The sequence below is a fragment of the Saimiri boliviensis genome, chromosome 1 (assembly GCF_048565385.1).
Source record: "Saimiri boliviensis isolate mSaiBol1 chromosome 1, mSaiBol1.pri, whole genome shotgun sequence".
In the NCBI taxonomy this organism is placed as follows: domain Eukaryota; kingdom Metazoa; phylum Chordata; class Mammalia; order Primates; family Cebidae; genus Saimiri; species Saimiri boliviensis.
In genome coordinates, this window is record NC_133449.1 from 169,684,095 (window position 1) to 169,705,781 (window position 21,687).

The 21,687-nt window shown below is 41.6% G+C and overlaps 2 protein-coding genes across 2 annotated transcripts in view; one reads left to right on the forward strand and one right to left on the reverse strand.

The window, feature by feature from the left end:
- Positions 1 to 329: 329 nt before the first annotated feature.
- Positions 330 to 2,696, reverse strand: TAF7 (TATA-box binding protein associated factor 7). Its single transcript, XM_010338127.3, has one exon. The coding sequence runs from the start codon at positions 1,889 to 1,891 to the stop codon at positions 842 to 844; it is 1,050 nt and encodes a 349-aa protein (XP_010336429.1). The 5' UTR covers positions 1,892 to 2,696; the 3' UTR covers positions 330 to 841.
- A 9,925-nt stretch (positions 2,697 to 12,621) lies between these two features.
- The window catches only part of LOC101029820 (protocadherin gamma-C4), a 186,330-nt gene continuing 177,264 nt past the window's right edge, over positions 12,622 to 21,687 (forward strand). Inside the window, exon 1 of the mRNA XM_010338165.3 lies at positions 12,622 to 15,430. Within this exon, the coding sequence (XP_010336467.3) occupies positions 13,010 to 15,430 (2,421 nt within the window). The 5' untranslated portion in view covers positions 12,622 to 13,009. The remainder of the gene's footprint in view (positions 15,431 to 21,687) is intronic.

Sequence of the window (21,687 nt, forward strand, 5' to 3'; positions counted from 1 at the left end):
GTTTCCAACATTTTAAGCAGGTAGATTTAGTGCTTAAAAAAAAAAAAAGGCACAAAGGCCTTCATCTACAGAAATTACGGTAGTTTAAGAAAGCTCTGTATCTAATGTTTCCCAGCTTTCAAGTAGATCAGGCAGAATTGGAACCTTAATATGATGCAAACTTGACAACTCCCAATTTCTTTATCCCTGCTATGTTCCTTTTTTTTCATAAAACCCAACTGCCTCTACCTGCAGAACAGGATCAAATTGTTCAGTCACTAAACTCCACCACAAAAACACCTCCCAAGAGAATCTGACTCCCACCAACCATGAAAGAACAAGATACACTATAAGGTGAAAAACAGATGCTTTTATTTATTGTATTGAAAACTTTATAAAATAATTTGCAGTTCTACATTTGGGAAACTGCTTTGAATAACTGGGAAAACAGCTATTGCATGGGAAAACATATGAAAACCAGCTTCACTGTCTCTAGACTAGGTTCTTCTTATTGATCTCATGTCATCACAAAGCAGCAACACCAGCTTCTAGAAAAATGGATAAACAGCAAAGTCCTGCAATGAAACTAATAATTAAGGTTGAACCATACATTACACTAATACTGCAACTTTCCTACAATCATTTTCCTACCTATATAATTCTTCTTATGGGATCAACAACTAGCAAAACAAGGCAAGTTTGCTGAAAAACAAAATTAAAGACAAATAAAAGAATTCAACAAAACACCCAGCATTTGAGGCACTAGGAAGGGCAAGGTCTTAATATGCAGTACAAATAATAAAGCCAAGAATCTTCTACTGCTGACCAGTCTGAAGACTGAAATTCAGTAAAAGAGTTCTTTTTACTTCTCTAGGAGTGATTCTAGCTCCTCTTGCAAAGAGCTGAGTTGCTCCTTTTCTCGATCTTCCTTTTGCTTGAGCTCATCCAGTACAGCCTGAAATCTGTTCTTGAGAGCCAGATTTTCCACTTTCATGATGAGATCCTCTTGTCGTTTTGCCCTGTCCTGGGTCTCTTGGAGCTTGCCTTTCATGTTGTCAATCTGCTTCTGAATTCCCATAACCAGCTGATTGGTTCCTTCATTCTTCTGGTGCTGTTCATCTGATTCATTGAGCTTGTCCTGTAGCTGTCTCTCCAGATCTTCCTCAGTGTCAATGATGTTTATATCTTCTTCATCTTGATGCTGCGTCTCATCTTCATCCTCACTGCTGCTGCTGAGGTCATTGAATATCTCTCGAAGCTCATCATGCTCTAAGGAGTCATGGCCCTGCCTGTGACCAGACATTCCTGGAGAAGAGATATCCAGGCCTTGATTTTCTGTCTCCTTTGTTTCATCTTCAGCAATTATTTCCCACCGAGTACTAACAGCTTCAGCATCTGTACTCAGCAATCGTTTCACCTCTTTCTCCACATCTGGAGATTCAATATACTTCTTCTTTGCTGTCTTTCGGAACCTTCTCTTCCTGACATTCTTTAGGGGCAAAGTAATTCCGTGGTTCCAGATGAACTTTTTCTCTTTGTCCTTATCTTTTTTCTTGCTTGCTTTAGGATCAGTGCTAGCAACTGGCTCCTCCACTGGAGGATAGAGATCACCATCAACTGTGGCTACAAGCATCTGAGAGATATCAGCTGTCTTGTAAAAGGTTTTCTTATCAATGGTTTTCAAGCTTTCCATAACACAGGGTAGGTCAACCAATTTTGAGGCCAATGGAACACGGTCCACTCTGACAATTCCATGACGCCCATCAGGGTGTAACTCAATTGACAGTCTGTCCTTGAGGTTGACATGACCAGACTGTACTGCCCTTCTGACAGTAGAGGCATATTCTGGAGGCAGACGTAAGATAAACTGGCTCTCCAGTTCGTGAGGAGCATCATCTTTGCTTTTACTCATCTTTATTTCTTTGTGACTCACTTCTCCAATAAATGCTGGTTACACTGAAAAGTTCCAGCTACTGCAACAGTTTAAAACACCAGTTTGCTATGAATTGAAATCGTTTAATTACAAAAAGTTCTCTGCAGATCAGCAGCTAAGCGTCTATTTTGCCTTAGTTTTAAGTCCAAGTCTTTTCTCTAAATATGCTGTGACTTAATACCAGTCGTTACTGACACTATGGCTTATTCACAGATTTTTCATTAAATCAGATGCAATGCCAAGTCCCAACCTCTAGGTGCCGCTGCCGGACAACGCGGATAGAGTTAGCTAGCTACAGAGCAGGAAAGCAAATGGCGGCTCCCGCGGAACGGTTTTCGGCCCAGAAAGCCCAGCAGAGACACTCCCAAGTCACAGACTCTCCCGGAACAAAGACATTCAAAAAAATCGGGGCGCAGTAAGGTCTCTTCGCCTCGGGTACTTACAATCCAGTGACGATTATAAGTTCAGTTTCACCGGCCGGAGCGAACAGAAGGCCTAGCAGAGCAAAGCCGGAGGAGGCCGAACGGAGCAAAGCGGGAGGGAGCCGAACGGAGCAAAGCGGGAGGGAGCCGAACGGAGCAAAGCGGGAGGGAGCCCAGCGTCTCCTTCTCGTTTCCTTTGTTCTTCCTGCTGGTTGGCAGAGTAATCCACTACCGATTACTGATAAAAGGGACCAGGAGGGGCAGCGCGAAATCCTGACGAGAGCCGCAGCCCGCAGCACAACACCCGTCAGCTCGCGGACCCTGCGACTGAGTGGCCCAACCCAGCGAAAAAGAAAGCACTACGTCACGGCGCGGGGCGGGAGGCGGCTGTGAGTGACAGCCCGCCCGGGCGGAAGTATCGGAGCCCGGCGTGCGCAGGCGCAATAGTGTAATTACGCTGCCCAGCGTGAAGTTCGTCTTTTCGCGAGAACTGCTTTTCCGGGATGAAAATGGCAGGGTTTCGTAAGGGCTGTTGGTTTCAAAATATTTAGAGGTTAGAAGTTCCAAGAAAGATACAGATTCGTGCTTCGCTAAGGCAGCACTTTTACGGGATCGCTTTGGGGCCCGATGGCTTTTAGACTTCCGAGCGATCCCCGGAGATGGGGGAGTCCTTGCTTCTGGAAACATCTCGGATGCTCCCCAGGGTCTAACCAATCTGGTGCCTATACAAGAATGTGTAGCTGCTATGCAATGGATTTTAAAGTACCCGAATCAGTGGAGTGAGGACATGCAGCTCGCTATATAATTCTACGTCTCTCTCTCTCTCTCTCTCTCTCTCCCCCCCCTCCCTCTCCCTCCCTCCCTCCCCCTCCCTTCCTCTCTCTCTCTCTCTCTCTATTTTGTTTGTTTGTTTGTTTTAGACACTAGAGTCTCACCCTGTCACCCAGGCTAGAGTGCAGTGGCGCGCGATATTGGCTCAGTCAACCTCCACCTCGGGAGTTCAAGCTGTTCTCCTGCCTCAGCCTCTAGAGTAGCTGGGATTACAAGCACGTGCCACTACGTCCGGCTAAGTTTTGTGTTTTTAGTAGAGAAGGGGTTTCACCATGTTGGCCATGTTGGTCTCCCAACTCCTGACCTGAGGTGATCCGCCTGTCTTGGCCTCCCAAAGTTCTGAGATTTTAGGTGTGAGCCACCGCGCACAGCCCACAGTCTACATTTTTTTTAATTGTGAGAATGCTTGTAGGGGAATCGTACCTCTAGATTTACTTCTGTTCTGGAATACTCCTGGGGAAACAAGGATGATTCCTTTTTATGTGCTTGATTTAGATGTAAATGTAAACAGTGAAGGAAGTGTTCTTCTGGAAGCACAGGTTCATTTTGGACAGAATTGTCTGATAGCTGAGCATCTTATAAAGTAGTTGTAATGGAAGTATTATTTCCTGCCTCTCATGTACCTAATTTTAAATTACTTTGGAATTTTTTTTTCTCTGTCTCTGTTTTGCTGTTTTCTGCTTGTCTTTTCTATGAATAGTCAGGTATTCTTCGACGCATACTTCTAGTATTTTGGCATAACTGGATAACGGTACTTACTTCTATTTATTTTTAAAATAAGATCTGTTTGGTAGAGCATCAAGGCCATTAATATTTAATTTATATCCTCTAAAATATTAATTGCCCCTAAATTTAAGAGTATTCTCTCAAGATGTAATTAACATTTCCAGAATTCACTTTATTCCCTTATGATCCAAAGCTCCATGATAGTGATCTTTTTCTACCTTGGTCGTTGTGTCCCAGTTCATGGTACCAGAACATGGGAGATACACAAAACATATTTGCTAACTGAATGAAAAAATTGATCCATCTAGAAAGATCATAGTGTTAAATCCTATAATAATTTGTGAGAGAAAATATATTCTTTGACACCTTAAAATGATATATTACCACTTTACATACATTTCCTCTCTAATCCAGGACAATTCTAATTGTTATGAGGTGGGGAGGTTTACTAACAGCGTGTGTAAATGTGGTTTAGCTAGACTGAGATACTGTTCTGGAGGAAATTAAAATGATCTGATGTTAGTTTGGTTTTTAATCTTAATTTTAAAAGAGAAAGTATGCCCTTCCAGATAACTGTACATTATTTATCTTTGCTTATAATGTGCTGAAGAATGTTAGCTGACTTATGTATAATTTTCAGAATGATCTATTTTCTCTTTTTCAAAGATGAAGCTTTTTCTACTACCGGTGTGAGCCATCATACTTGGCCATGTTTTATTTAACCATATAAAATGTGAGGTCATGATTATACATGAAGATAATCCAAATATTACTCAACATCTCCTCTGAGTTTTGTGATGCTCAAATATTCTTATCATAGAAGGTAATGAGATAAATTGCATGCAATTTTGGTTTTCCAAAATTATAATGTATTTTAGTTTCTAAACCTTTCTTTACGTGGAAGATTGCTAGGCATAGTTAAGAAGATTAACTAAGGTTTTTTAATGTTATCTAGCTCCTTCAGTCCTGAAATATATTTTCTGCTTCTGAGTTTAACACATTTTCTAAATGCTATTTTTTAGGGGAGGAAATTATATTGACCCTACATATTTTTAAAAATTGGATTTATCAGTAGATATTAAGATAATCTGCTGGGTGCAGTGGTTTCGTCCTGTAATCCCAGCACTTTGGGAGTCCAAGGTGGATGGATCACCTGAGGTCAGGAGTTCAAGACCAGCCTGGCCAACGTGGTGAAACCCATTTCTACTAAACAATACCAAAAAATAAATAAATAAAAATAAAAATTAGCTGGGCTCGGTGGTATGTGTCTGTAATCCCAGCTACTCCGGAGACTGAGGCAGGAGAATTGCCTGAAACTGGGAGGCGGAGGTTGCAGTGAGCCAAGATTGCACCATTGTACTCCAACTCTGGGAGGCCAAGATGGGCAGATCATGAGGTCAGGAGTTCAAGACCAACCTGGCGAACATGGTGAAACTCCATCTCTACTAAAAATACAAAAATCAGTTGTAATCCTAGCTACGTGGGAGGCTGAGGCCGGAGAATTGCTTTAACCTGGTGCAGTGAGCCGAGACTGTACCATTGCACTCCAGCCTGGGTGACACAGCAAGACTCTGTCTCAAAAAAAAAAAAAAAAAGGATGTCTACAGATAAATCCAGTTTAAAAAAAAATTCGTTAGACATGTAGAAAAACTCTGAATTGATGAATTACACTCCTGTGGTTTTTCCATGGACTATCTGTGATACTAGTGAACAAAAGATTTGGGGAGAGCAATAAACTCCCTGATGTGGGAACAAGTCCTCCAAAGGTTTCCTACCTGTGATTAAGGAGTGTGACAATCGGGTTACTAATAATTCTGTATGTTTGAAAATTCCCTTTAATACACTTTCTAGTTACTTAAAGGGCTGCTTATGGGTGATGGGAGAAATCCTGCTTATATTTAGGAGGCAGAAAATTATAGGAGTGAGGAAATAGCAAACACCACAGGAAAGACAGTGTATATGTTGCTGTATCACCATATATTTTAAGGTAGAAAGGTTAATTAAAAATATTTAGCAGTTCCTCTATAAAGTAAGATTTTTTTATAGAAAAAACATTAAAATCTAATTTACACTGGTTTAAACAGTAAGAAAATCTATTATCGCAAAAAACAGGTAGTCTAGAGCAGCTTTGTCTGATAGAAATATACCGTGGACCACAGACGGTAAGCCACAAATGTGATTTTAGGTTATCTAGTAGCCACATTAAAATGGCAAAAAGAAACAAGTGAAATTTCAATAACTTTAATCCAGTATATCCAAGATATAATTGCAACATATCTTTACAATAAAGATATTAATAATACACTTTACATTCTTGTTTTTGTACTAAAGCTTCAACACTTAATGTGTGTTTTAGACTTAGCACATCTGAGTTTGGATTAACTGCATTTCAAGTGCTCAGTGGCCACACGTGCTGGTGGTTACTCTAGTGGACAGTGCAGGTCTAGAAGTTTAACTGCCTCTAGGCTTGATACAATAATGGTATAGCACAAATTGTTTTTTTTCTTCCTAATTTTGAAGAATGAGTCGTTATTTATGCTTTCTCTATTATGCTTTCAGCTCTGCTTTCCTCTTTGTACAATTCCAAAGGCTGCATTCACAAGATACCAACCAGCAGCAGTAACTCGAGAACTTTCTTCCTTGTCCATGACAAGTTAAGAGAGTGACTATCCTCAAGCAGTCTATCTTTCAATCCAATTGGACTAACTTTGGCCATGTTCCTGTTCCTGGCTCAGTAATACTCACTAGGGAAATACTCTAAGCCTATGTTTTGGGAAATACTCTAAGCCTATGTTTCTGAAAATGGTTAGGGGAAGGTGAAGTGACATTTGGTAAAGTCTGGAGACATTTATGTTTATCACAACTGTGGGGGTGGGGCCTACTGGTATCTAGTACAGAGGCCGGGGCCAGGGATATTGCTAAACATTCTACAACGCACAAAACAGCTCCCCACCACAAAGACTTATATGGCTCAAAATAGTACCAAGATTGAGAAGCCCTGCTTTAAGTTATTATTTTAAGTCTATATTACTAACTAAGCACGGTCAAGAGGATGAGATTACCATTATTAGATTAAATTTATCAGAACCTACTATAGCTCTGAATAGGTTCTACTTCCCTAGGTAAATGAAGGGTGAACACCTAAACTAAAAGGAACTGTTAGAAGAGGAAAAATGGCATGAGCAACCAAAATATCCATAAAAGAGATGATTACTTTTGGAATTGTAAAAGTATGTATCTATCTTTAAAGTATAGTTAGGCATCAAATATAAATTCTTTATATCAGTAATTATATAATGCAGTTACTAATAATTTTACATTTTTATCAGCGTTTTCTACCTTTTACAGTGAAAAATTTCCCCTAAATATATTGAATTTACAGTGAGAATTTTTTATAATTTTTTTACGGTGGATAATTTCTTGAGTAGCCATTTTTATGGAAAATAAGTTTCAATAGTCTGTCGTGTTGAAAAGGAAATGTCAAGAGAAAAAAAGGTGTAAGGATTCTTAAGTCGAATTTTAATAAATTTTAGGTTGGGTGCGGTGGTTCACGCCTGTAATCCTAGCACTTCAAGAGGCCAAGGCGGATGGATCACCTGAGGTCAGGAGTTCCAGACCAGCCTGGCCACCATGGCAAAACCCCATCTCTATTAAAAATACAAAAATTAGCCGGGCATCGTAGTGAGTACCTGTAATCTCAGCTACTTGGGAGACTGAGGCAGGAGAATTGTTTGAACCCTGGAGGGGGAGGTTGCAGTGAGCAGTGAGCCATGATCGCACCACTGCACTTCAGCCTGGGTGACGGGGCGAGACTCTGTCTCAAAAATAAATAAATAAATAAGAATTTTAATAAAATGTTTGAATTAAATTTTATGAAATGAGCATTTTGTTAATATTTTATCAAAAATAATGATTTGCACTCTTCTTACTATTATCTAGTAAGAGATTACTAAATGAGATTTAGTAGCTGAGATTACAGGTACTCACTACGATGCCCGGCTAATTTTTGTATTTTTAGTAGAGATGGAGTTTTGCCATGGTGGCCAGGCTGGTCTGGAACTCCTGACCTCAGGTGATCCATCCGCCTTGGCCTCTCAAAGTGCTAGGATTTACAGGCGTGAACCACCGCACCCAACCTAAAATTCATTAAAATTCGTTAAAATAAGTATCCGGAGAAAAGCCAATATAGTCTCTTGTGAGGACTTTGAAAACTAACCTGCGGTGGATATCATACTGAGCCTCTGGGTGCCGCTGTCCGCCAGTCCGTGGCTGGAGTGAAACAAAGCAAATCCACTGACGCAGCGGTCCCCGCAGGCTTCTGCGAAACACATCAGTAGAGGACTCTGCCCGCTGTCTCTCTCGCAATCTGCTCCAAATATCTTGGTCAGGAATGTCAAAATGTCTAGTGACCACGAGTGAGGCGCTGCCTTTTATTCCTGAGCACCTTTGGAAGCAGGAAGCAGGGAGCAACGGTAGCGAGAGGTATTTGGATCTGAGTACAGCAGGAAGAAGAAATAGAGGAAGAAATCCCCCATAAGGAAGGCATGAGGAGCGCAGGAAGCGCTGTTTCCCTGCCTGAGGTCTTTATTCTACCCAGTTTTTATTCTACGTAGCAGATACGCTTTAAGATTCTGGAAGAGAAGGCTAGGGGTTTAAAGGTTGGGAATCTCTCGGAAGAGCTGGGTCTCGGTGACGGGAAAAACAGGTAAGTGCTGAGAAGCCTGTCTTTACAGCCAGAGAATGGCCAGAGACGAGCTTGAGAATGATAGGATAGATCTAGCAGTTATGCCCAAGGAAGACACTCGGCCCTTTGAATTTGAAGGCAGTGAAAATCGTATAAATGTTTTTCATATAAATGTATTCATCTTGAATATAAATAACAGTGGCTTTTCGCACACATTTTGTTTTGGCAATTCTGGAAAACATCTTAATAGGAATGTTTACTCTTAAGTCTGCAGTAGGTTTTGAACACCAGCAGTAACTCTGTACAAATAGATCATATTAGTTTTAATAGCTATCTTCCCTTTCCCCAGAAGTAAAGGAGAGTACTAGGGCAGTAAGTACCCTGAATTGCTACTATTGAAGAACCCCTAAGCCTGTGCAGTGGTGGGCTCCTGTGGTCTCGTTACTCAGGAGGCTGAAGCGGGAGGATTGCTTGAGGCCAGTTCCAGGCTGCAGCGAGCTATGAGCACACCTGTGAATAGCCACTGCATTCCAGCCTGAGTCACATGGCCAGACCCCAACTCTAAAAACGAAGGAAGGAAGGGAGGGAGGAAGGGAAGGAGGGAAAGAAGGAAGGGGAAGGAAAAGGGGGAAAAGGGGAAAAGGGGAAGAAGGGGGAGGGGGAAGGGGAGGGGGAGGGGAAGAAAGAAAGAAAGCCTCAACCAGAGGAGCAGAGCTGCCATCACTTAGTGGTGGGTCGGTGGCAGAACAGCTCAGGGCAAGACACAGACCTTGGATGCCAATGCCAGTCATCAGATATTGAGCAATGTTGTAAGTAGAATTAGGCTGCAGGAGAACCTGCCCTCCACCTCCTCCTCTTCATTCTTCAGGTGATCCCCATTGACCAAGACCATACCTTTAAGATAGAGTTCTGCTGCACAATCTACACAACTTTACAGGGTATGCAGAATATATTTCCTGTCCAATAATGACAGAAATACTTGATTTTGAAGAGGATCAGTTACAGTATGGAATAGAAGACTAACGAAGTTTGAGGGCCCACTTCAGAGTCCTGGTTGAAATGGAGGTTGAGAAGTATAATGCAGTCAGTGCAGGTGACTTTCAGCTGGGTATCTAGTCCCATCAGAGGTAAGAACTGTGGTTGCCCTAACCAAAACAATAGGATTAAAAGACCTTAAATGAAAGATGAAAATTATTATAAGAGAAATGATCATACTGGCAAACAATTCACCTCCAAGAATTATGATGTAATTCTTTGTCAGCTGCTCACAGATGGAATTCTAAACTGGTAGCAGACCCTGAAGGACAATGCCACCATCAAAACCACCAACAAGGACAAACTGCCCCTCTCCTGTATCACCCTGCACACCATCTGCATCCACAAAAATGTTCGTTTTTCAACAAGCCTCCTATTTCTTGTGGGTGACTGGGCACACTGCCCAGCACCTCCGTAACATACTTTAGCACTTCCCACCCTGACTTAGGGTCCCACGTGCCTCCTGTTTCTTCTTGACCAGTGACCTGGCACTGTGGGCACTGTCATTCTACATGTCAGTGAGTGCAGAATGCTATGATGTTCATGCAGACTCTGAGCTGACTCTGCAGGCAGTGATCAGGCTTCAACTGGCTCAGTGTCATTCTGAACCTGCATGTGATAGTGGATGACCATTGAGAAAATGCAAGGACACTATGCCGGGAACTACAGCCAAGTAGGGCCCTCTTTGATGTGGCACCATTCACAATGCAACCCAGCTATCCTGTCACCAAAGTGGACACCAGCTGGGGCACAAAGGCCAGCTAACATGGCTCTTCAAACTACGGACGTGCATGAGCTAGATGTGTGCTGTTTCACTGTAGTTGACAGAAATGCAACCTGCCAAGGTTTGTTGGTTACCATGGTCAATGATGAATCATCACGCTGCACCTGGTTGCTGCTCACAGTTTGCAGGAATTGCTGCCAGAACTCAGCAATCGCCAAGCACCCAACAGCAGGCAGCAGACAGCACCCAACAGCTGTAGTTTAACCTAGTGGTGGCCTTTGCCTTATCTCCATGCTGTTTCTCCTCAGTGTGACTCTGGTCATCTCTCGGAACCTGCAATGCCTCCTCTAGCCCCATTGCCTGGGGCTGCATTCAGCCTGCTCTCTGATCCAAGCCTGGATATGGAGCTGTCTCCAACTTAACGGAAGGAGATTTGCCCTGTTCCTTCAATGTATATATGGCTTTAGATATTTTTTAAATCTTGATTTCTTTAAACTCAAGAAACAACTTTCAACCAGATATTCTTTGCAGTGCCAGCAATGAAACTTTGTTTTATTTTGTTTTTGTTTTTGCAGAAACAGGATTTCGCTATGTTGACCAAGCTGGTCTCGAACTCCTGGCCTCAAGTGATCTGCCCACCTCGGCCTCCCAAAGTGCTGAGATTGCAGGCATGAGCCACCATGCCTGGCCAGCAATGAAGCTTTAAATGTTACCTTTGATTCAAATGTGTGGTATTTTAACATTTTTATTTTATACTTATCATACTTTTATAAATCACTCCTGCATGCTTTTGGTTGTTGAGAGTGGGGAGCTCTACAGGCTTACTTGCTAGTTTTTATGTATACTTTAATTTGCCTCATTAGCTCACAATTTCTTTGGGGAAAAGTTTGTGCCTATTAATGTGTGTTCTGAAAAGTTATGTTTTCTGTTAAAGAATTTTTTCCTTGCAATATTGAAGGTGATTTATTGCATCTTTAAATTTCTACTCTTTGGCTCCATATACTTGTCTTTGAGAAGCTGATAAACTGTAGATTTGTTTATATAAGAACTAAAATTCTCTTTCCAAAAACTATTCTTGAGGCCTTTTGTTGTTTTTTTCTTTCCTCATTTTTAACTTTTCTCAGTCATGGTGTCCATGGGTTGGCTGACTCAATTTGTTCCTGAAAGTATCAGATCCTGGAGTGCAGAGGGCATGCTTCTCTAATTTTGGGGTAAAGATAAGTAAGTCACTCTAAGCCTGAGACATATTAATTAGTAAATCTTTGCTAATATTGCAGTGAGTAAAAAAAGGAAGGCCACTACCAGGCGTGGTGGCTCACACTTTGGGAGGCCGAGGCGGGTGGATTTTGAGGTCAAGAGATCGAGACCATCCTGACCAACATGGTGAAACCCTGTCTCTACTAAAAATACAAAAATTAGCTGGGCATGGTGGCACATGCCTATAGTCCCAGCTACTCAGGAGGCTGAGGCAGGAGAATCACTTGAACCAGGGATTGGTTGCAGTGGAGGTTGCAGTGAGCCAAGATCATGCCGCTGCGCTACAGTTTGGGAAACAGAGCAAGACTCCATCTCAAAAAAAAAAAAAAAAGGAAGGCCACATTCTCATGTTACTGGTTAAAAAATACTGTGATTTAAGAAGACCAACTTCTCTTGGAGAAAATATTAAGCGTGGTTGTAGGAGAATACATATTATAAGAGCCTGTCTAAAAATAAAGAAGAGACCATTTTTCTTTTCAGTTGTGAGGAATAATATCATAGACTTTGTCTCTGAAATTTGAAATTTAAATTACATATTCATGTGACTTTTCAATGAAATTCCAAGAGCTCAGTGTTTTGTTTTGCTTTTTCAAAATATATTACCTTTGGGTGAATCTTAAGAATTTTAAAAACCTACATAATACCAAGACACTTCAAAAGAAAAAGAGGAAAAATAAGGATAGGGTTAAACCATGCCCTTCAAAATCCCAAGGTTTCTGATAAATATTCAAATCATAATTGGAACGAAATGGATGGTACCATTTTTTAAAGTCTAGCTTATAGTCCAAAAGATTATTTTTTCCTCCAATACTTTTCCTCCTCCAGTCAACGAAGAGCTGCCCTATGTGGCCTGGGAAGTTATCAAGTGGTCCAGCTTTACTACAGAAAAAGTGGAGAGGTGATTTTGTCCTCATTGTGATGTTAGGTTTTCATTATCATTTCCTGAATAGGAAACAAGGAAAGCAGATAGTTTGGGAATACTGAAATTCTCCTGTATATTGTAATTTTGTGACATTTAGGCACATTTAAGGAAGTGAACATATAGTTTCTCCTTTTCATACATATATTGTAGAATTATTTCCTTGACAATAGATTAAAACTTAAGAAAATACCAGGTTAATGAAAAAGTTCGAAGTATTTTCTAAGAATGCAGTAACTGGTTAGGACTCTGGGCGCCGCTGTTCACCAATCTGGAAGATACAGGCAGGACACACACGTCAGGAGGAGGAAACAAAAAAGCACTCTTAGGACCTCCATCACCGTCAGATTGAAAACAGACTGTCCAAGACTGTCTAAATCCTACTTCTGGATGACTCTCCACTCAGAATTCTCCTGAAAATTGGGTTAATTTCAGCTCAGAAACGCAGAAACAAAACGCTTGGTACTGGACTGGATGAAAACTACAAAGTTAGAGAGCAATGAAGATTCAGAAAAAGCTGACCAGCTGCAGCCGGCTGATGCTTCTATATCTTTCTCTGGAGTTACTGTTGGAAGCTGGGGCTGGGAATATTCACTACTCAGTGCCAGAAGAGGCAGACAAAGGTTCTGTCGTGGGTAATATCGCCAAGGACCTAGGGCTACAACCCCAGGAGCTGGCAGATCGCGGAGTCCGCATTGTCTACAGAGGTAGGATGCCGCTTTTCGCTCTGAATCCGAGAAGTGGCAGCTTGATCACCGCGGGCAGGATAGACCGGGAGGAGCTCTGCGCTCAAAGTGTGCCGTGTCTTGTGAGTTTTAACATCCTTGTTGAGGATAAAATGAAGCTTTTCCCTGTTGAAGTGGAAATAATTGATATTAATGACAACACTCCCCAATTCCAATTAGAGGAACTGGAGTTTAAAATGAATGAAATAACTGCTCCAGGTACAAGGATCCCATTGCCTTTTGGGCAAGACCTTGATGTGGGTATGAACTCACTCCAGAGCTACCAACTCAGCTCTAACCCTCATTTCTCCCTGGATGTGTCACAGGGGACCGATGGGACCCAACATCCAGAGATGGTGCTGCAGAGTCCCCTAGACAGAGAAGAAGAAGCTGTCCACCACCTCATCCTCACAGCTTCTGATGGGGGTGATCCAGTCCGTTCAGGGACCCTCCAAATTTGCATTCAGGTGGTAGATGCAAATGACAATCCTCCAGCATTTACTCAGGCGGAATACCATATGAATGTCCCTGAAAACGTGCCAGTGGGCACTCAGCTACTCATGGTAAATGCCACTGACCCTGATGAGGGAGCCAATGGAGAAGTAACATACTCCTTTCATAATGTAGATCACCGAGTGGCTCAAATATTTCATTTAGATTCTTATGCAGGAGAAATATCAAATAAAGAACCGCTGGATTTTGAAGAATACAAAATTTATTCAATGGAAGTTCAAGCCCAGGATGGTGCGGGGCTCATGGCTAGGGCTAAGGTACTGATCAAAGTTTTGGATGTAAATGATAATGCCCCAGAAGTGACCATCACCTCTGTCACCACTGCAGTTCCAGAAAACTTTCCTCCTGGGACCATAATTGCTCTTATAAGTGTGCTTGACCAGGACTCAGGAGACAATGGTTACACCACATGTTTCATTCCTGAAAATCTACCCTTTAAATTGGAAAAGTTAGTTGATAATTACTACCGTTTAGTGACTGAAAGAACACTGGACAGAGAACTTATCTCTGGGTACAACATCACAGTAACAGCAACAGACCAGGGAACTCCAGCTCTATCTACTGAAACTCACATTTCACTGCTAGTGACAGATATCAATGACAACTCTCCAGTCTTCCATCAAGACTCCTACTCTGCCTACATTCCCGAAAACAACCCCAGAGGCGCCTCCATCTTCTCTGTGAGGGCCCACGACTCAGACAGCAATGAGAATGCGCAAATCACTTACTCCCTAATAGAGGACACCATCCAAGGGGCGCCCCTATCGTCCTACGTGTCCATCAACTCCGACACTGGGGTACTGTATGCGCTGCACTCCTTCGACTACGAGCAGTTCCGGGACTTGCAAGTGAAAGTGATGGCGCGGGACAACGGGGACCCGCCCCTCAGCAGCAGTGTGTCACTGAGCCTGTTCGTGCTGGATCAGAACGACAATGCACCCGAGATCTTGTACCCCGTCTTCCCCACAGATGGTTCCACCGGGGTGGAGCTGGCGCCCCGCTCCGCAGAGCCCGGCTACCTGGTGACCAAGGTGGTGGCGGTGGATAGAGACTCGGGCCAGAACGCCTGGCTGTCCTACCGCCTGCTCAAGGCCAGCGAGCCTGGACTCTTTGCGGTGGGGCTGCACACGGGCGAGGTGCGCACGGCGCGGGCCCTGCTGGACAGAGACGCGCTCAAGCAGAGCCTCGTGGTGGCCGTCCAGGACCACGGTCAGCCCCCTCTCTCGGCCACTGTCACGCTCACTGTGGCCGTGGCCGACAGGATCCCCGACATCCTAGCCGACCTGGGCAGCCTCGAGCCTTCCGCCAAACCCAACGATTCGGACCTCATGCTGTACCTGGTGGTGGCGGTGGCCGCGGTCTCCTGCGTCTTCCTGGCCTTCGTCATCGTGTTGCTGACGCTCAGGCTGCGGCGCTGGCACAAGTCACGCCCGCTGCAGGCTTCGGAAGGCGGGATGGCAGGCGCGCCCAGCTCGCACTTTGTGGGCGTGGACGGGGCGCGGGCTTTCCTGCAGACCTATTCCCACGAGGTCTCCCTCACCGCGGACTCGCGGAAGAGCCGCCTGATCTTCCCCCAGCCCAACTATGCGGACACGCTTATCAGCCAGGAGAGCTGTGAGAAAAAAGAGTTTCTATCAGCACCCCAGTCCTTACAGGAAGACAAAAAGGAACCACTTTCTCAGGTAAACTTTTGTGTAAGCTATCTAGATAATAATTCTTGATTTTACTTACTTGCATTCACTCTTGACTACAGGTAGTTCTTCCAACCCATGTGTCTTTGTAGCTTTTTGTTACAAGTCCTGGAAAATCACGATTAAATGAGTCTACACGTTGATATGCAGGGATATTTGTGATTGTTCTTGCATTCAAAAGGAGACTGTGATGATAATGTAAGTGGTTTGGTTGAAGGTATGCGTGAGATGCCATCTCTGCTTGGAAAGAGCACTGCATTAGAAACAGGGAGATCTAGCTTCTAGCGTTCTCTTACTTGCCTCTGGGCTAAACCCATAAGATGATGGGTTTGCCATCATCTTATCTGGAAGGGTTTGATTAGAAAAGGCTCACCAATATTTAAATGACTAATACTATTTTCAATTTTTCTTGTTATAAATATCTGCTAATTCACCCCTGAATTTAATGTAGATGTCATCTATCAGGACACTGTGATATTTTATTTGGGGACATTTGAAGAGGTGAAGATTGTCTAAAGTAGTGGTTTTAGTTGTGTTCATATATGATTATAGAAATTTCTGCCAGGGGGTGGTGGCTCATGCCTGTAATCCCACCTGCTGAGGCAGGTGGATCATGAGGTCAGGAGTTCGACACCAGCCTGGCCAATGTGGTGAAACTCCATCTCTACTACAAATACAAAAATTAGCTGGGTGTGGTGGCACACTCCTGTAGTCCCAGCTACTTGGGAGGCTGAGGCAGAAGAATCTCTGGAACCTGGGAGGCAGAGATTGCAGTGAGCTGAGATTGTGCCACTGCACTCCAGCCTGGATGACAGAGTGAGACCCTGTCTCAAAAAAAAAAAAAAAAAAAAAATTGTAGAAATCTATATAAGCTGTAATTTTAAATTATTGTTGAATATCTTAGCCCTTTGTTCTATCTTTATTATCACATATTTTTGGTTTTGAGATGGGGTCTTGCTGGAGTGCAGTGGTGTGATCATGGCTAACTGCAGCCTCTACCCGCTGGGTTCAAGTAATCCTCCCACCTCAGCCTCCCAAAGTGCTGATATTACAGGCGTGAGCTGTGGTGCCTGTACTGAAGGATACATATATTTAAGTAATTTATGGAGTAACAAAACGATCAACAGAAAATCTATCATGCAACCTGAGAAATAATTTTGAAGCTTCCTGACTTACATACTATACCTGTAATGAAACTGACTAACAAAAATCAAGTATATATCCTATTTTATTATGTGTTATCTCTTCAGAAGGAAAAAAAGTATATGGTAGGGGAATAAATCCATGCTTTGATATATTTACTCTGCTTCAATAAAATACAAAGATACATAAAATGTAAGAAGAAGAAAGCAAAAGCAGAGTGGTGAGCTGGTCTAAAGCCATGTGAATTATAGTCTTGGACTTAAAAGCAGAAATTGAAGGTTAGGAACTGACTCCAGCAATGTACTAGGTACAAGTGCTTCAGACTAGATAAATGACCTGGACCACGCTTCCCACCTGAATTCAAAATAAGTCATGAGGGTCTTCTGCTGGTTAAAAAGGGATAGAAAAATGTATTAACATGCTGTCTAGCTGTGGGCAGTGGCTTACGTCTCTAATAACGCAATTTGAAAGGCTGAGGCTGAAGGATCCTTTGAGCCCTGGAGTACGAGACCAGTCAGACAGGTACTTTGGAATTTGCTAGTCTTAACTACTCAGGGCGGGGCGGGGCAGGGCGGGCACTGACTTGGGAGGATCACTTACGCCCAGGAAGTCAAGGCTTCAGTAAACAGTGATTGTGCCACTGCACTCTAGCCTGGGTGACAGGGCGACACCATGTTAAATACATACATACATACATACATAAAAATAAAATAATAATAATAAAAGCTGCCTACCAATTCCTGTGGTTATAACTTTTTTGTGTTTTTGTAGACCAAGTAAGAGAGATAGGCATGGATGCTGGCTAGAGACAGCGAACACCAAGTCTCTCAGATGTGAGCTGTCGTATCCAGAATATTGCCGCTGGGCATCATTAAAGGGTCATTAAGATTATGGCCTGGGACCTGGGGTCAGATAGAAACTATTTCAAAACCATGAGAAATGAGCACTGAACCCAGGAGGGAAGGAGAGAAGGAGAGAAGGAGATAGTGTAGAACAGGAAAAACAAACAAACAAACAAACAAAAACAACGAAAACCAAAACAAACAAAAGCTCTTCCACTAAAAATAACTGTACAAACCAAAATTTCAAAACACCTTTGTCTTGTAGAATTTATTGTTGCCAGCAAGAAGCTTTCTTTCAACCCATTGTTATTTTTTAAGGTAATCTCTGTTTTCTCTCTGATAACTTTTGAAGACTTTCTCTCATTATTGCTGTATGTCTGTTGCATTTTTATTTTTACTTTTTGCTTGGAACCAAGAGTATACTCTAAATTGGTAACTAAGTTTTCTCAGTTCTGGACTTTCTCAGCTCTTGTAATTTTAATTTTTTTCTGTTTATATACAAATTAGCTACATTTACCCATTAAAGGACAAAGATTACAAAATTGGTTGATTTTTAAAATCTGTATTCTAAGAAAACACATGCTTAAAATAAAAATACAAGGAAACAGTGAAACTAAATGTGTATGTACACACGCACACACACACAAAAAGGAGTCATGTTAATAGTAATATAACAAAAAAGTAGTATTTTTTTCTGATAAATAAAACATTTAATGGTTTACAAATTAAATTTCAAAAATAAAACCATATAATACAAAAAAGGTGAATATATATACATATGTGTATATATTTACATAAGCACACACATACAGTGATTTGGTAAGCATAACACCACTAGACAAAAACAATTAAAGAAAAAATAGAAAAAATTAATACAAGACCAGGCATGGTGGCTCACGCCTGTAATCCCAGCCCTCTGGGAGGCTGAGGCGAGGTGGGTGGATTACTTGAAGTCAGGAGATCAAGCCCATAATAGCCAACATGGTGAAAGCGCTTCTCTACTAAAAATACAAAAATTAGCTGGGTGTGGTGGCAATCGCCTGTAGTCCTAGCTACTCATGAGGCTGAGACAGGAGAACCGCTTGAACTCAGGAGATGGAGGTGGCAGTGAGCTGAGATCATGCCACTGCACTCCAGCTCCAGCCTGATGACAGAGTGAGACTCCGTCTCGAAAAAAAAAAAAAAAAATTAGCCAGGCATGGAAGTGGACGCCTGTAATTCCAGCTTCTTGGGAGGATGAGACAGGAGAATCTCTTGAACCCAGGAGGCAGAGGTTGCAGTAAGCCAAGATTGCACCATTGCACTCCAGCCTGGGCAACAAGAGAAAAACCCTGTCTAAAAAAAAAAAAAAAAAAAAAAAAAAAAGAATACAAAAAAAGACTATAAACAAACAGCAATAAATACAAAAAGAATTACCTAAAATTTGGAGATGTGACGAAATTATTGCTTGCCCTTTCTTATTTTTGTTTAATTATATATTTTTAATGGGGTCTCGCTATGTTGGCCAGGCTGGAGTGTAGTGACTATTCACAGGCACGATTCCACTACTGATCAGCACGGGAGTTTTGACCTGCTCTGTTTTCTCCCTGGGTAGGTTCACTCCTCCTTAGGCAACCTGGTGGTCCCCCACTCCCTGGAGGTCACCATACTGATGCCGAACTTAGTGCAGACACCCCGTCGGCATAGCGCAGTGCAGCCCAGAACTCCTGGGCTCAAACGATCATCCTACCTCAGCCTCCCGAGTAGCTGGGACTACAGGCACGTGCCACCATGCCCAGCTTGAACAAAGTAGCATTTAAGGCAACAAACACAAATCATGATTTTAAAAAATGAACTGATTATCATGGTAAAAAGAACAGATGATCAAAAGGATATAAAAACATGAGCTTCTATTACCAAAAATATAGCTTAGAAAATACCAGAGGATTTTAACATAATTCCATAAGAAATAATAGACCCCAGAGGCAGAAAATTAGTCAACATAAAGAAGATTTGAACAACACAATCTATAAGCTTGATCTATTAGGATTCTAATAGATCTGTTCTACACACAACAAATACGGAATAGCCATCCTTGAACAGATAGAAAATCTGCAACAGTTTATTACCTAGTTATCATAAAAAAGGGCTCAGAAAATCCTAAAGTACCAATAATACACATGCTTTATAACACGTATTTAAATCACAAAGCAAACATTTATAAATAGAAAAGGGGGGAAATGTTTGGATATTTACCTCTACACCCTTAAATAACTCTTGGATTTCAAAAATCACAATGACAGTGAAAACTACTCAGAAAAGAAGGACTTAAATATTGTTTATTTAAAATTGTGAGATGCAGCTAAAACTAGGAGTAAATTCATAGACAAATGCAATAATTTTTAAAAAGTAAACAAAATTACTTAAAATACATTTAGCTTGCCATTCAAGAAGATAAAAAACATATAAGGAGTATAAACTAAAATAAAATGAAAGAAAAAATAACAAAGAGATACATTTTGAAATGCAGCCAAGGAAGAATTCTGAGGATTAAGTAATGGAAGCAGACAATAAATGTTATAATAAAACCAGTGGGGAGAAAATGAAAATTCTGTCAAGTCTAATATTAGGACTCATGTAAGAGAGTTGGGCATAGTGGGGTGCCTATAATCCCAGCTGCTGAGTAGGCTGAGGCAGTAGGATTGCTTGAATCCGGGAGTTTGAATACAGCCTGACCAGTATAACAAGACCCATTCTCGGTGAAACAAAAAAACAAAAACATAAAAATGAAAAACAGAAGCAAAATATACCATAATAGTTCTTCAAGAAAGCATGGTGAGTTGATAACAGTTCTTTACAATACATTTTTCTTTTTTTTTTTTTCTTTTTTTTTTTTTGAGAAGGAGTTTTCCTCTTGTTACCCAGGCTGGAGTGCAATGGCGTGATCTCGGCTCACCGCAACCTCCACCTCTCCACCTCCTGGGTTCAGGCAATTCTCCTGCCTCAGCCTCCTGAGTAGCTGGGATTACAGGCACGTGCCACCATGCCCAGATAATTTTTTGTATTTTTAGTAGAGACGGGGTTTCACCATGTTGACCAGGAGGGTCTCGATCTCTTGACCTCGTGATCCACCTGCCTCGGCCTCCCAAAGTGCTGGGATTACAGGCTTGAGCCACCGCGCCCGGCCACATTTTTCTTCAGTGTTCTCAGAGGAATGGATGAAAGTAAAAATGAAAAAATTTCAACCAGGAAGGAGCCAAAAGGCAAACAGACTAAAGTGTCACCAGAAATGGGCAATTCCACTTATACCACATACAAAAATTAATGCAAATGGATCAAAGAAGCAAAATTCAGAAGCCACAAAATCCTTTTACCTGTTATGTTTAAGAACTAAAACTATACATCTCTTAGAAGAAAACAGGAGGAAACCTTCATAACATCCATTTTGGCAATAATTTCTTGGATATGACACCAAAAGCACAAACAACAAAAGAAAAAATTAGTATATTGGACTTTATCACAATTAAAAACTATTGTGCAGCAAAGAACAGCATCAATAGAGTGAAAACGAAGCCCACATAGTGAGAGACAATTCTTCCAAATAATGTATCTAAGAATGGATATCCAGAATAAAGAACTCCCGCAACTCAACAACAAAAAAATCTCAAGCAATCTGATGTTGAAATGAGCAAAGGACTTGAATAGACATTTCTCCAAAGATGATATACAAATGGATAGAAGTGTATGAAAAGATACTCAACATCACTAGTCATTAGGGAAATTCAAATTATAATGAGATACTCCTTCACATTCATTAGGATTGCTGTCATGAAAGAAAAGAACTGTTAACAACAATATGGAGAAATTGGAATTCGTATGCATTGCTGGTGAACATAAAATGATACATCTGCTGTGGAAAATGACATGGTGAGTTCTCAAAAATTTAAACATAAGATTACCATGTGATCTAGCAATTCTGCTCTGGTTGTTATCCAAAAGAAGTGAAAGTAGGGACTTCAACAGATATTTGTACACCCTTGTTTATGGCAACATTATTCACAATAGTTGAAAGGTGGAGGTAACCCAAGTGTCCATTGACAGATCAATGGGTAAACAAAAAGTGGTTCACACATAAAATGGGCTGTTAGCCTTAAAAAGGAAGGAAATTCTGTTACGTGCTACAATATGGAGGAACTTCAAAAACATTATGTCAAGTGAAATAATCCTGTCACAAAAGGACATTTACTGTATGATTCCTCATGTATGAAGTTCCTAGAGTAGTCA

Coding starts and splice junctions, on each gene's coding strand:
- TAF7 (XM_010338127.3), bottom strand. CDS start 1,891: ATGAGTAAAAGCAAAGATGATGCTCCTCACGAACTGGAGAGCCAGTTT.